The sequence below is a fragment of the Oratosquilla oratoria genome, chromosome 41 (assembly GCF_046742065.1).
Source record: "Oratosquilla oratoria isolate Oo_2021 chromosome 41, ASM4674206v1, whole genome shotgun sequence".
In the NCBI taxonomy this organism is placed as follows: Eukaryota; Metazoa; Arthropoda; class Malacostraca; order Stomatopoda; family Squillidae; genus Oratosquilla; species Oratosquilla oratoria.
In genome coordinates, this window is record NC_134817.1 from 25,605,962 (window position 1) to 25,617,196 (window position 11,235).

The following is an 11,235-nucleotide window of genomic DNA, read 5'->3' on the forward strand; positions in this document are numbered from 1 at the left end:
ACTATTCACAAGTATTTAGATATGCTCGGTTTGGTATATTATCATATCCTGCAATACCGGTGTCTTAGTGATATACTTTGTGATTATGAAGAGTCATACGAAAGAGCGGCAGTGCTATATTTAGTTTGCTGAGAGTGAGATGGTAAATATAATGTGAAATAGGAGTGGTTAGAACGTTTGGTGGAATAGCAACGTAGAATGCACCATCTAAATGTCCCCATATGAAATAATAATGATAATAATAATAATAATAATGATAATAATGATAATGATGATAATAATAATAATAATAATAATAATAATAATAATAATAATAATAATGATAATAATAATGGTAATAATAATAATAATAATGATAATAGTAATAACAATAACAATAATGATAATAGTAATTATAACAATAACATCAATAATCATAATCACGTCAAAAATAATAATTTTAATAATAATAATTAACAATGAAAATAATAACAACAATGATTAACAATAATAAAAACGATAATAATGACAATAATGGTAATAATGATGATGATAATAATAATAATAATAATAATAATAATAATAATAATAATAATTATAATAATGAAAATAATAGTGATAATAATAATAACAACAATCATAATATTGATAATAATAATAACTGACAATAATAAATACAATAATGATTACAATAATATTAAAGTAATCAGATGGGCAGCGGTTGGGGGGTGATTCTTTTGTGAATGGATGATGCAGCCAAAGAAGTATATAAAACACAATACAATGTGTTCCTGAAGTGGCTACTAGTACATATATATTTTTACTTTATAATGCGTGATTTTTTAATATTGAAGACTTTAAAACACTGAAACGTAAACACTGTATTATGAGTATCATGCATTGCATGAAATTTTTATGTTTATACATTGCGAACAATGAGATTTGAAAAATAGTAAATCATCCTAGGATGAACGACGCTTTGTACAGAAATGTCGTTTTGGTTACGAGTTGATATAAAAACATGTAATGTGTAGGGATAAAATGTTACATGAACGTTTTTCCAAGTACAACTTATTGTTCAGCATATACCTTTATGAAATGCTGTTCGGTGTACAGGCACCGTATGCTTTATGAATATTGTCTGTTTTAGGAATTATTCAAATTATGTAAATTGCAAAGAAGTAGCTTGAACATATTCTGCAGCTAAATGCATGCTGCAGGTATAATATTTTTTTGTTTCAGAGTACGCACTGTAACACATGTAAAGTGTGTTATATGACGAGCGTGTTTTGTACATTTTTATCCACAAAGTTGGTGTTATGGACGCATTGCAACGCATCTTGGGTATGTAAGGTAGCGTACTGTGGAGTGTATGTGGGTTGAGTTTGTTGCCCGGACGCTCTGTGGTCACTGGGATGTGCTGCTTGAGCTGGGTGTGCCCTCCTTATCAGACCTACAGAGGGCACTTGTATATGATCCATAGTAACTCTAGTTTTCCGTAGGACACTGAAATCCCAAGTTTCTGACTACTACTTTTAAATGGAAACAGGTAATATTCCATAGATGGTAAGGCTATTCGTCGTCTAGGAAACTGTTCTGATGGTTTTATTTAATGGTATATTCAACAGAGGTAGAACAAGGCTTAAGGGTTTCCTTAGGGGTCGATCATAATCTGTAAGGGTTTCCAACTAGGCTGGGAGCTCGATGGGAACTCCTCCAGGAGGCTTTGCACGAGTTCGAAGGTTTTCTTCAACGGCGTCTCTCTCCGGTTCTTCTGTGCGAACACAACCGGAGGTTCTCGAGAAAAGAGGTTCTTGATATTATTCTTCGCCTGTGAACTTCGTGGGCCTCTGGGTCAGAGAGTGTCATGACCCGACTACAACCCTTTCCTTCCCTTGAGATCTGTTCGAACTAGCACAATTATCAACACTAGTGTAATAACAACAACAACAGTAACAATAATAATAGTAATAATAATGATAATAATAATAATGATAATAATAATAATAATAATAATAATAATAATAATAATGATAATAATAGTGATAATGATAATAATAATAATAATAATAATAATTAATAATAATAACAATGGTAATAATATTGATAATAATAATGGCAATAATAATAGTAATGATAATAATGATGATGTAATAAATAATGATAATAATAATAATAATAATAATGATAATAACAATAATAATAATCATATAATCAATAGTAATGATTATTATAGAAATAATGACAATTATGATAGTAATGATAATGATAATAATGACTATGTATACACCATTATGCTGCTCGCCCTTATGATATTAATGTTAATAATAACAATGGTAATAATGATAACACTAATAATAATAATAATAATAATAAAGATGATAAAACTAATAAAATAATAATAATGATAATGATAATAATAATAATAATAAAATGATGATAAAAATAATAACAGCATTAGTAATAATAACAATAACAACAATAATGATACTAATAATGATGATAATAACAATAATAGTAGTAATAGTAATAATGACAATAATGATAATAATAATAATAATAATAATAATAATAATAATAATGATAATTATAAAGATAATAATGATACTGATGATAACAATATAACACTGAGTGGAATCCCGCAGCCCCACCGCGGCTGACAACGGTCCTGAGGCCCATCCATAGATCTCTTAGAGAAGAACCTTTGTATCAGTGATGGGGCAGTTTCTTAGTAGAAGGAAAAGAGCTGTCGCCGGTTGTCAGCTCTCCTTATGTGAAAAAGGTGGAGGAAATAGAGTTGAAGTTGATACAGATCTTGGGCCCAGTCCGGAGACCGAGTGACGGCACCTTGGGGCTGCACCTCTAGATGAAGGTGAGAGGATAAACGGGTTTTGAGAACGGAAAGAAGGGAGATTCTTGGTCCACCTTGCAGGTACTCATCATTGGTTCCATAATGATCATACTAATAATGACAACTATAATGACATGAATAATGATAATGATAATAACAATGGCATTATCGATAATGATAATGATAATAATAACAGTAATAATAATAATGATAATAATGATAATATAATAATAATAATAACGATAATGATAACAATTAATAATTATAACGATAATGACAATACTAATAATAATGATAATAATAATATCAATAACGACAATAATAATAATAGTAATAATAATAAAAATGATAATAATAATAATAATAATGATAATATAATAATAATGATAATAATAATAATGATAAGAATAGCAATAATAATAATAATAATAATAATAATAAAAATATTAATAATGATGATAATGATAACATTAATAAATATATCAGTAATAGTAATAACGATAATGACAACAAAAGTAATAGTAATAATAATGATGATATTAACAATTATAATAATAATAATAATAATTATAATAATAATATTAATAATATCAATAATGATAATAAATGATAATGACGATAATGATAATGATAATATTAATAACAACAATAGTATAAATAATGATTATATTAATTTAATAATAATAATAATAATGATAATAATAATAATAATAATAATAATAATAATAATAATGATAGTAATAATTATAATAATAATAATGATATTAGTAATAATAGTGATAATAATAATAACAATAATAATGATAAAAATGATAATAGCAATAATAATGATAGTAACAATAATAATAATAGTAATAATGATAACAATAATAATAATAATCATAATAATCATAATAACAATAATAATAATGATGAAAATAGTTACAATAATAATATTAACAATAATAATACTTATAATAATAATACTTATAATAATAATATTAATGATAATAATAATAATAATAATAATAATAATAATAATAATAATAATGATATTAATAATAATAATAACAATAATAATAATAACAATGATAATAATAATAATAATAATAATAATAATAATGTTAATAACAATAGTAATAATAATAATAATAATAATAATAACAATAATTATAATAATTATAATGATATTAATATCAATAATAATAATAATAATAATAATAACAATAATAATGATAATTATAATAATAATGAAAATAACAATAATGATAATAATTATAATAATGACAGTAATAATAATAACAATAATAATAGTATTACTAATGAGAATAATAGTAATGATAATAATAATGATAATAGAAATAATATTAACGCGAAAACAATGATTATAATGTTAACATAATGGTGACATGGTATAATAGTAGTGACAGTGATAATGATAGAAATCAATGATAATAACGTTAATAGTAATAATAATGATAATATTAATATTAATGATAATGAAAACGGGACCATCAGTTCTAGAAGTAGAATAACATCATTATTTATTATTTTCTCTGTAGTCATTATTAGGGGTTCTTATGTCTCACATCCTTATGTATTTTCAGAATGTCTTATCCAAAACAACATTTTTTTTTTGCTAATTACGCAGAGGGCAAAAACAGGTTTAGAAATGAATGGTTAGGTAGTTTTTTTTCCAGTGACCACTTCTTCCCCCTTCGCTAAAAAAGAATTCAGAAGTATGCTTAACATGGAAATAGCCTCCCGTTTATACACATAAATCATATGAACTTGTTTATCACTTCCTCACTTCAAGATTTCTTCATGATTCATTCATATGTGGGCAGAATGAGCGCATCGAGGGTGAGGGGGGAGGGGAGGGGAGGGGGACACCTGCGCATACGACTTTACGTCATCGTCGTTTGAGTTCGGTCGGCGCGGGCCCGAAGCCCCGCGGCTCTGTCCTCTAGCCGTGGGACGCAGTTTCCTCACAGACGGCCTTCGAGAACAGTTCGTACACCACCACGGTTCCTCAGCGCGATAGAGTCTGTTTAGTGACATTTCCAAGCCCCAGCTGTTGGCTCCATGACACACGCACGCAACAAGGAGAAGAGACAAGATTTTTAACATCCTGTCGGCCTCGCTATCAACAACACTGATATGTATCCAAAGAATAAGGAAGATATTGCTAAACTCGGATTCGGATTTGCACGCACGCATGCACGCACACACACACACACAAATAAACACACATAAACACGAACACATATACACACACGCAAACACAAACACATATTTTGTGTCCAAAGAAATGTTCTCCCTCTGTCTCTCTCTCTCTCTCTCCTCTCTTTCTTTCTATCTCTCCCACACACACACACACACAAGCACACGCACGCACGCACACACACACACAACTACACACGCACACACGAACATAAGCACACATACACACGCACACATGTATACACATATGCATTCATATACACACGTACACTAAAACGCACATGCTCACCCAGACACCCCCCCTTCCCTAGAGACACACGTGCACACAGACCCCATCGTTCTAGTATGATATACCGGATCTAGATCTTCTGTTTTCCCCCCACCGCGAGGGAGGGGGGGAAGCACGAGAAGGCGAGGGAAAGTAATTTGAGAGATTAAAGCAAGATAAAGTTATGGGGGACCTGTCATCCTTTTCAGTAGTCCGATCTGCCACGGGTCTCTTCGTTTTACACGTGCAAGGTAGGCTAAAGAGAGGGGGGGGGGAGGCGGTGGAGAATTCGGGGGGAGGAGTGAGTCTATCCGAATTTGGGGCCATTTGAGGGGAATTTAGTCTAGGCACCGTCCAGAGAAAGCTATATGTAGAGATAGATAGATAGATAGATGGAGGGAAAGAGAGGAAGAGAAAGAGAGGGATATAGAGTGAGAGATCCGGACATTGGTATCTTGGAATGGGATACTTTTGTCCCGGATTCCACCGCCGTCTTGATAGATGGCGGGGAAGAGAGAAAGAGAAAAAGAAGGATATAGAGTGAGAGATCCGGACATTGGTAACTTGGAATGGGATGCTTTTGTCCCGGAATCCACCGCCGTCTAGAGAGGTAACACACCAAAGGGGCACCAAACCACCGAGCTGCCTACGCAGAAAACAGGCGTTTCCGTCTTTTTATCATTAACAGCATTAATATAATACATCATAGAATGCTACTAGCCATTATCATACGTGGGACGAGCCTAAGCGAGATCCTTTCTCTTTCACTAAATTGTATCTTCCGTGTGCCTCTGTGTGGAGTATGTTAATACAAGTACTTTGCGGGTTGTAGGGGTGTGCCAGCCAGTGCCTCTGATAAGGATACGTGTGTAGTGAATGTAATACATCATGATGTGCTTTGTTGGGGTTTGGTGGCTTGCGCGTTTCTGTGCATGTGCCTGGTGAAGTAGAGTAGCACCAGTGATAGTTGCGTTCTTGTCAACAGAGGATGTCAGGCATAAACGGAGGCAGCATAAGGTTGTGTTAATGGCCAGGGTCTCGAGCTGTGTCAAATGTACTCAATGTTCATGTGGGTTAGCATACAAAGGAATGTATAGTTCAATATGGTGCATGGCATCATGGGCCATGTGATAGTGCAGTGTATGTAAAATTTAAGTGTATATTCTGGATCTGTACGTCAGTTCAGTGCATTGTATTGGGTTGTACATTATTTCCTGTACTTCAGCACAGAAAGCTGTTTAGTAACAGTGAATTAAATTGTACAACTTACTGAGTATAACAGTGTCGTGCAGTATCGTGCAGTATAGTCGTTCACAACACCAAATTGTTTATAATTCTTTAGTGTAGTACCGGTAGTGGAATACCGGCCGTGTAGTATGGCATAGTGAGGAGCATCATAATGCTGTCTAGCACAGCGCAGTGAGGCTTTGAAGCACTGTGCTACGTAGCATATTATGTTTAGTGCAGCTATACATTCAGAGAGCGAAGGCTCGCCCCTCTGATGTTGTCGTATCACCAGTAAGGCCTAAGAATGTCGAAATACAAAGTCTGCTTCCAAGGGTTGACCAAATCTTGGTCACCCGTGAGGGATCTAGAGACTAAAACTGTGAGGAATCCATTTGGTTATTTACGGAAACCGGTTCTGGTGCAATGGAAGGTCCCTTTGTGCAGAGCGGACCACTTGAAGCGTGACAGGCCTATGATGCACAATAACAACTAGAGCCCTACGGATTGTCATGTACAAAAATCACATATATTTTGATAAGACTATTCAAGCATTGGTACGTGCGAAACCACTTGAACCTTTTTTATGATATTGAGCATCTACAAAACATGGGAAGCTTGGCTGCAACTCTACTGTCCTTGTAGCTTCAATCTCACCACAGTAAATCTCTATTTTACAGTGATACTGAGAATACACTGAGGACTCGATAACAGTCATTATACACCTAAATCTCAGTTTAGGGTTAATCTAACAACTCAATAGTCCCCCAAAATCTCAGCTTGTCTCGACTTTCTTTGACAGCACAACGACATACAGAAGAGTTTAAGGCCCCGCCGGAACTTGGGGCTCATAGCGATGTAGATGAGGGACTTCCAGCAAGAATTGAGTGCCCCCAGCCAGAATATTCCAAAGTGGAGGAAATGAACATCGATGTATTTTCCTGTGAAGTATTCGTAAGTGCGCACTCCAACGCAGGGCCCCCAGGAGAGCCAGAAGGCGAGCACGAGGACAAAGGACATAGCGTGGTCTGGGTTGGCGAGGTTGGTGGTCAGAGCAGTGACGAACTCCTTGTCTTGGCCGGCGAAAGCTGCCTTCAGGTTGCGCATGGTGTTGAAAATGTAGGCGTAGGTGTACACGATGGTGATGAGCGTAGGACCGAGCACCATAGGCACCAGGGTGAAGGCGTAGGCGATCATGCTGCCCCAGTCCAACCAGCAGACGAAGGCCTCCTTGTCCCAGTTGGACGAAGAGTTGAACCCCAGGAGAGGTGGGCAGCACAGCATCATGCAGGTAACCCACGTGAACACAACCCAGCACTGGCACCGTGTCCTTGTCTGCACCGTCTCGTACCTGCAACATAAACAAAAATGTTACTCTTGTATTCGGCTTACCTCTCACTACACTAACCTCTTCCACGTCACATGGGGGGTTCCCCTCGGCTAAACAAAATAACCTGGCGGTAACCAGAACAGGCATATAAGTCTTAAATAGCAGTGGAAGCGAGTTAATCAACGTGAGGGTTTTAATCACGAAACTACATTACAAGAGCATGTGTTTGGTAGCTAACTTGAAGGTCATACCAAAATTGTGAAAATATTTGTTTTCGGTTTTAACTTCCTCAAGAATGATCCAATAGAATTAAAGCTGAGGCCAAAATCATTCTTACCCTATTTTTCAGTCATATATTACGGTGATGGAAATGTATATTTTGACCTAATTCCGAAAGGCCTAATTCAAGGTCACAGATACTTAAAGAGCCTTGATTCGAAATACGAGGTTTTCACTTGGCAATAAGACCTTGAATGACCTTGAAAGGTCAAAATCAAGGTCACTTTCTTTGACCTTGACCTTGGTATAGGAATTAATTATAAAGCCATACTAAAGTATATGATACCGTGCGAGGTTCACTGTGCATAGCACCACTTGTTGATGTGACGTCATAGATACACGGTGAAACCTTACATTTTGTAAACTAGGGTCTCTGGTTGATGATGTCACGGGAGAAGGGCCTTTTTGAGATCAGGCACTACACCGGACACTAGATTTCGTCAACGTCAAACACTTGAGGCACTTTGCCAGAAACTGACCCGTCCAACCTACTTGGCACCCGTCCAGACCTTCTTTCCGCCTCGCGTCCAAAAAAGAATTTAGGTTATCTCCTACTCGCGAAGAGAAAGGACTTTTTTTTTGTCACCGGTTGCCGTGCTTTCTATACCTTGACGGAAATACTGAGTGCATTTTCTTGCCAAGTGACACCTAATATCAGTATTGTGGGACGCCATTGACAAATAAATTTTTGTTTCTATGGGTACCAAACCTGAGGCCGGTCCCCATAAGTGGCTTGTGGAACACGACACGACAGTCAGTCAGAGACTTCTGGATGATGGTCTTCTACATGATGGTTATTTTTGCTGTTGTTGTCATCGTTCCCTAGACTGTCTGGCCGAGCAGTCCCGTCTCCCTGAGGAATGATATGGCTGGATCGGGGTTTTCCCACAGCTTCCTTATAGGGTGTATTCTGTGTTGTTGGCATGCATGATTGTGTACAACGCAATCTTTCATAAAGTGTTGCATAATATGGGGTGAAGTGTTACATCCTGGAAAGTTATATGCGGTGCTATCATCCAGCCTCTTCTGGTAATTTAGAAGTGCTGGATGGTGGCCGCATCGCAGTCTGGTCAGGTGGACTCGATCCTCTTGGGGGAGAGAGGATTCAGAGGAAGGGATATCAGGGGGTATGCCATGCAGCAATGCACTTCATCTTCATTTACATAATGGTGTAAAGACGAAAATATCTCATTAAATTCTCGTGTCCTGAAGCTCAAAGTCAGATACTGTCTGGGGCTGTAAGGATATCCAAGTCTGCCACTCGTTTAGGGTAACATACACTGGTCATAAGTTTGAGGAATTTTCCCGGCCCTGTGGCACCTCGCTTCTTAAATGTCGCTGTCCATCTACTTCTCATCCGATCAACACAGTTAAGTAGAGTTATATCTGGTTAATTCTTGGATGAGTATCCGTCTGAGAATACAAGATCCTTGTCACCAAATAGTTCCTGCACCAAGTAGTTTCTATCAAATGTTCGGGACAAGAATTACTTTAATTTTTTTTTATCTTGTGCTTGCTCTCACCTTGTTTTTTTCTTATGGTTTTAGTTGTATAAAGGTTATTTCCTTAGTTTCTATCACCATACCTCATTGGCTAAGCCCATGTGAACAGAGCAGGGATGATCGCATAGATTCCTATATTCTAAGTTTCTTCTCCACCTCTCAGTTTCCACCCCTTTTAGACCCTGTGTGGTGTAGGTCTACTTCAAGAAACCTCCTTCCCTTGGTGTTACCAGCTTCATTGGCATGGGCCACATTCAGATGGAGGTGGGAGGATGGTCGGAGAGAGACAAATTAATTATTTTTTTATTCAGGAAATGCATCACCAAGCAGGGGGCATTAAGTCTCAAACTCTTTGACGCCTGATCTTGCTGCTGCCACGGAACTCACTTTCTCCTCGACCCCTCCATTTGGGAGATCGAGGAGCCTCGGGGTCTATACTCTGTTACGTGAGTCAACGTTGGTAGTAAACTGGACTTCTACACTTCGAGAATCCTACGAACCGCTCTGGCAACACGGAGGTGGATCTCCTAGCCTGTCCCACTTTCTGAGCGAGCATTCAGTGACAGATACGGGACGTGCAAACGCTCTCGGACAACTGGAACCAATAGGAATTCACATATCCTTCTTTTTCTCCTCCACCCTTCGGTCAAGACACGTTTCTGAGACCTGTAATAAGGGGCAGAGGGTGTTTACTAACTACTCCTCCATGGCTGTTACGGCCTTGGTCTCCAAACATCCTCCAATGAAGTTCAGATCCTGTAGCTCTTTCGGAGAAACCTCTGGGGGGAATCTCCCTAATGCATCTAAAAATGAGTCACCCTCCGACAGTCCCTCCCGGATATCACTGACCATGACGCAGCCAAAGGACTGTTACACTACCCTCCGACAAAATGTACCCTGCGTGAGTTCCCTCTGGAAATTTACTGCGAGAAACATTGCCAGAGATGACTTGCTTTTCAATTTGTTTCCTTCTCAGGACTTCAGACTTTATAGGGATTTTATTTTACGTTGATTCTAGCAAGAATTTCCCCTCTAGTGGTCGCTGTTATTGGCTGTCGTCGGATTGCTTTCACTCCCAAGATAGGTTAAGGTTACGGTGCTCTTAACAAGATCCTTTCTTGGTGTTAGGTCGTGGGTGCGACCTCTTCAGACAACTCCGAGTACCTGCTCTGTAGCGCTCCCACGTCCACGACGATCACTGAATGAGGTTGGCTCTACACCAGACCCTTCTTGCCAAGAACGAAAGTCCCTGGCATGTGGCAGCTTCACCGACTTCTGCTGCTGCAGTGTGGGGTAGAAGAAGGTATCATCTCTTGTCATGTCCTGTCGTTCGAGGGACTCTGAGCATATCTCGCGGCTATGATGGGTGTTATGTCCTCTCGTTGCTTGAACATGAGAACTAAGAACATAAGAATGGAGGAGACTGCAAGAGACCATAAAGTCTACACCAGGCAGTTTCATCTTTATGACCACCTATCATCCCTGTCCAGGAAGTTATCTTACCTCCTCTTTAAGCAACCAATTGTTTCCGCCCTCACTGCATTCATTCTTATCATTCATAATGTCGTCTTCATTTAGATTTACTCGTACTTGGGTGGAC

General features: G+C 37.4%; 1 protein-coding gene across 2 annotated transcripts in view; it reads right to left on the reverse strand.

Moving 5' to 3' along the window:
* Positions 1–5,824: 5,824 nt before the first annotated feature.
* The window catches only part of LOC143021054 (melatonin receptor pdcr-1-like), a 108,598-nt gene continuing 103,187 nt past the window's right edge, over positions 5,825–11,235 (reverse strand). For both annotated transcript variants that reach the window (XM_076178265.1, XM_076178266.1), the window contains one exon: positions 5,825–7,875. In XM_076178265.1, coding sequence (XP_076034380.1) covers positions 7,281–7,875 — 595 coding nt within the window. In that variant the 3' untranslated portion in view covers positions 5,825–7,280. The remainder of the gene's footprint in view (positions 7,876–11,235) is intronic.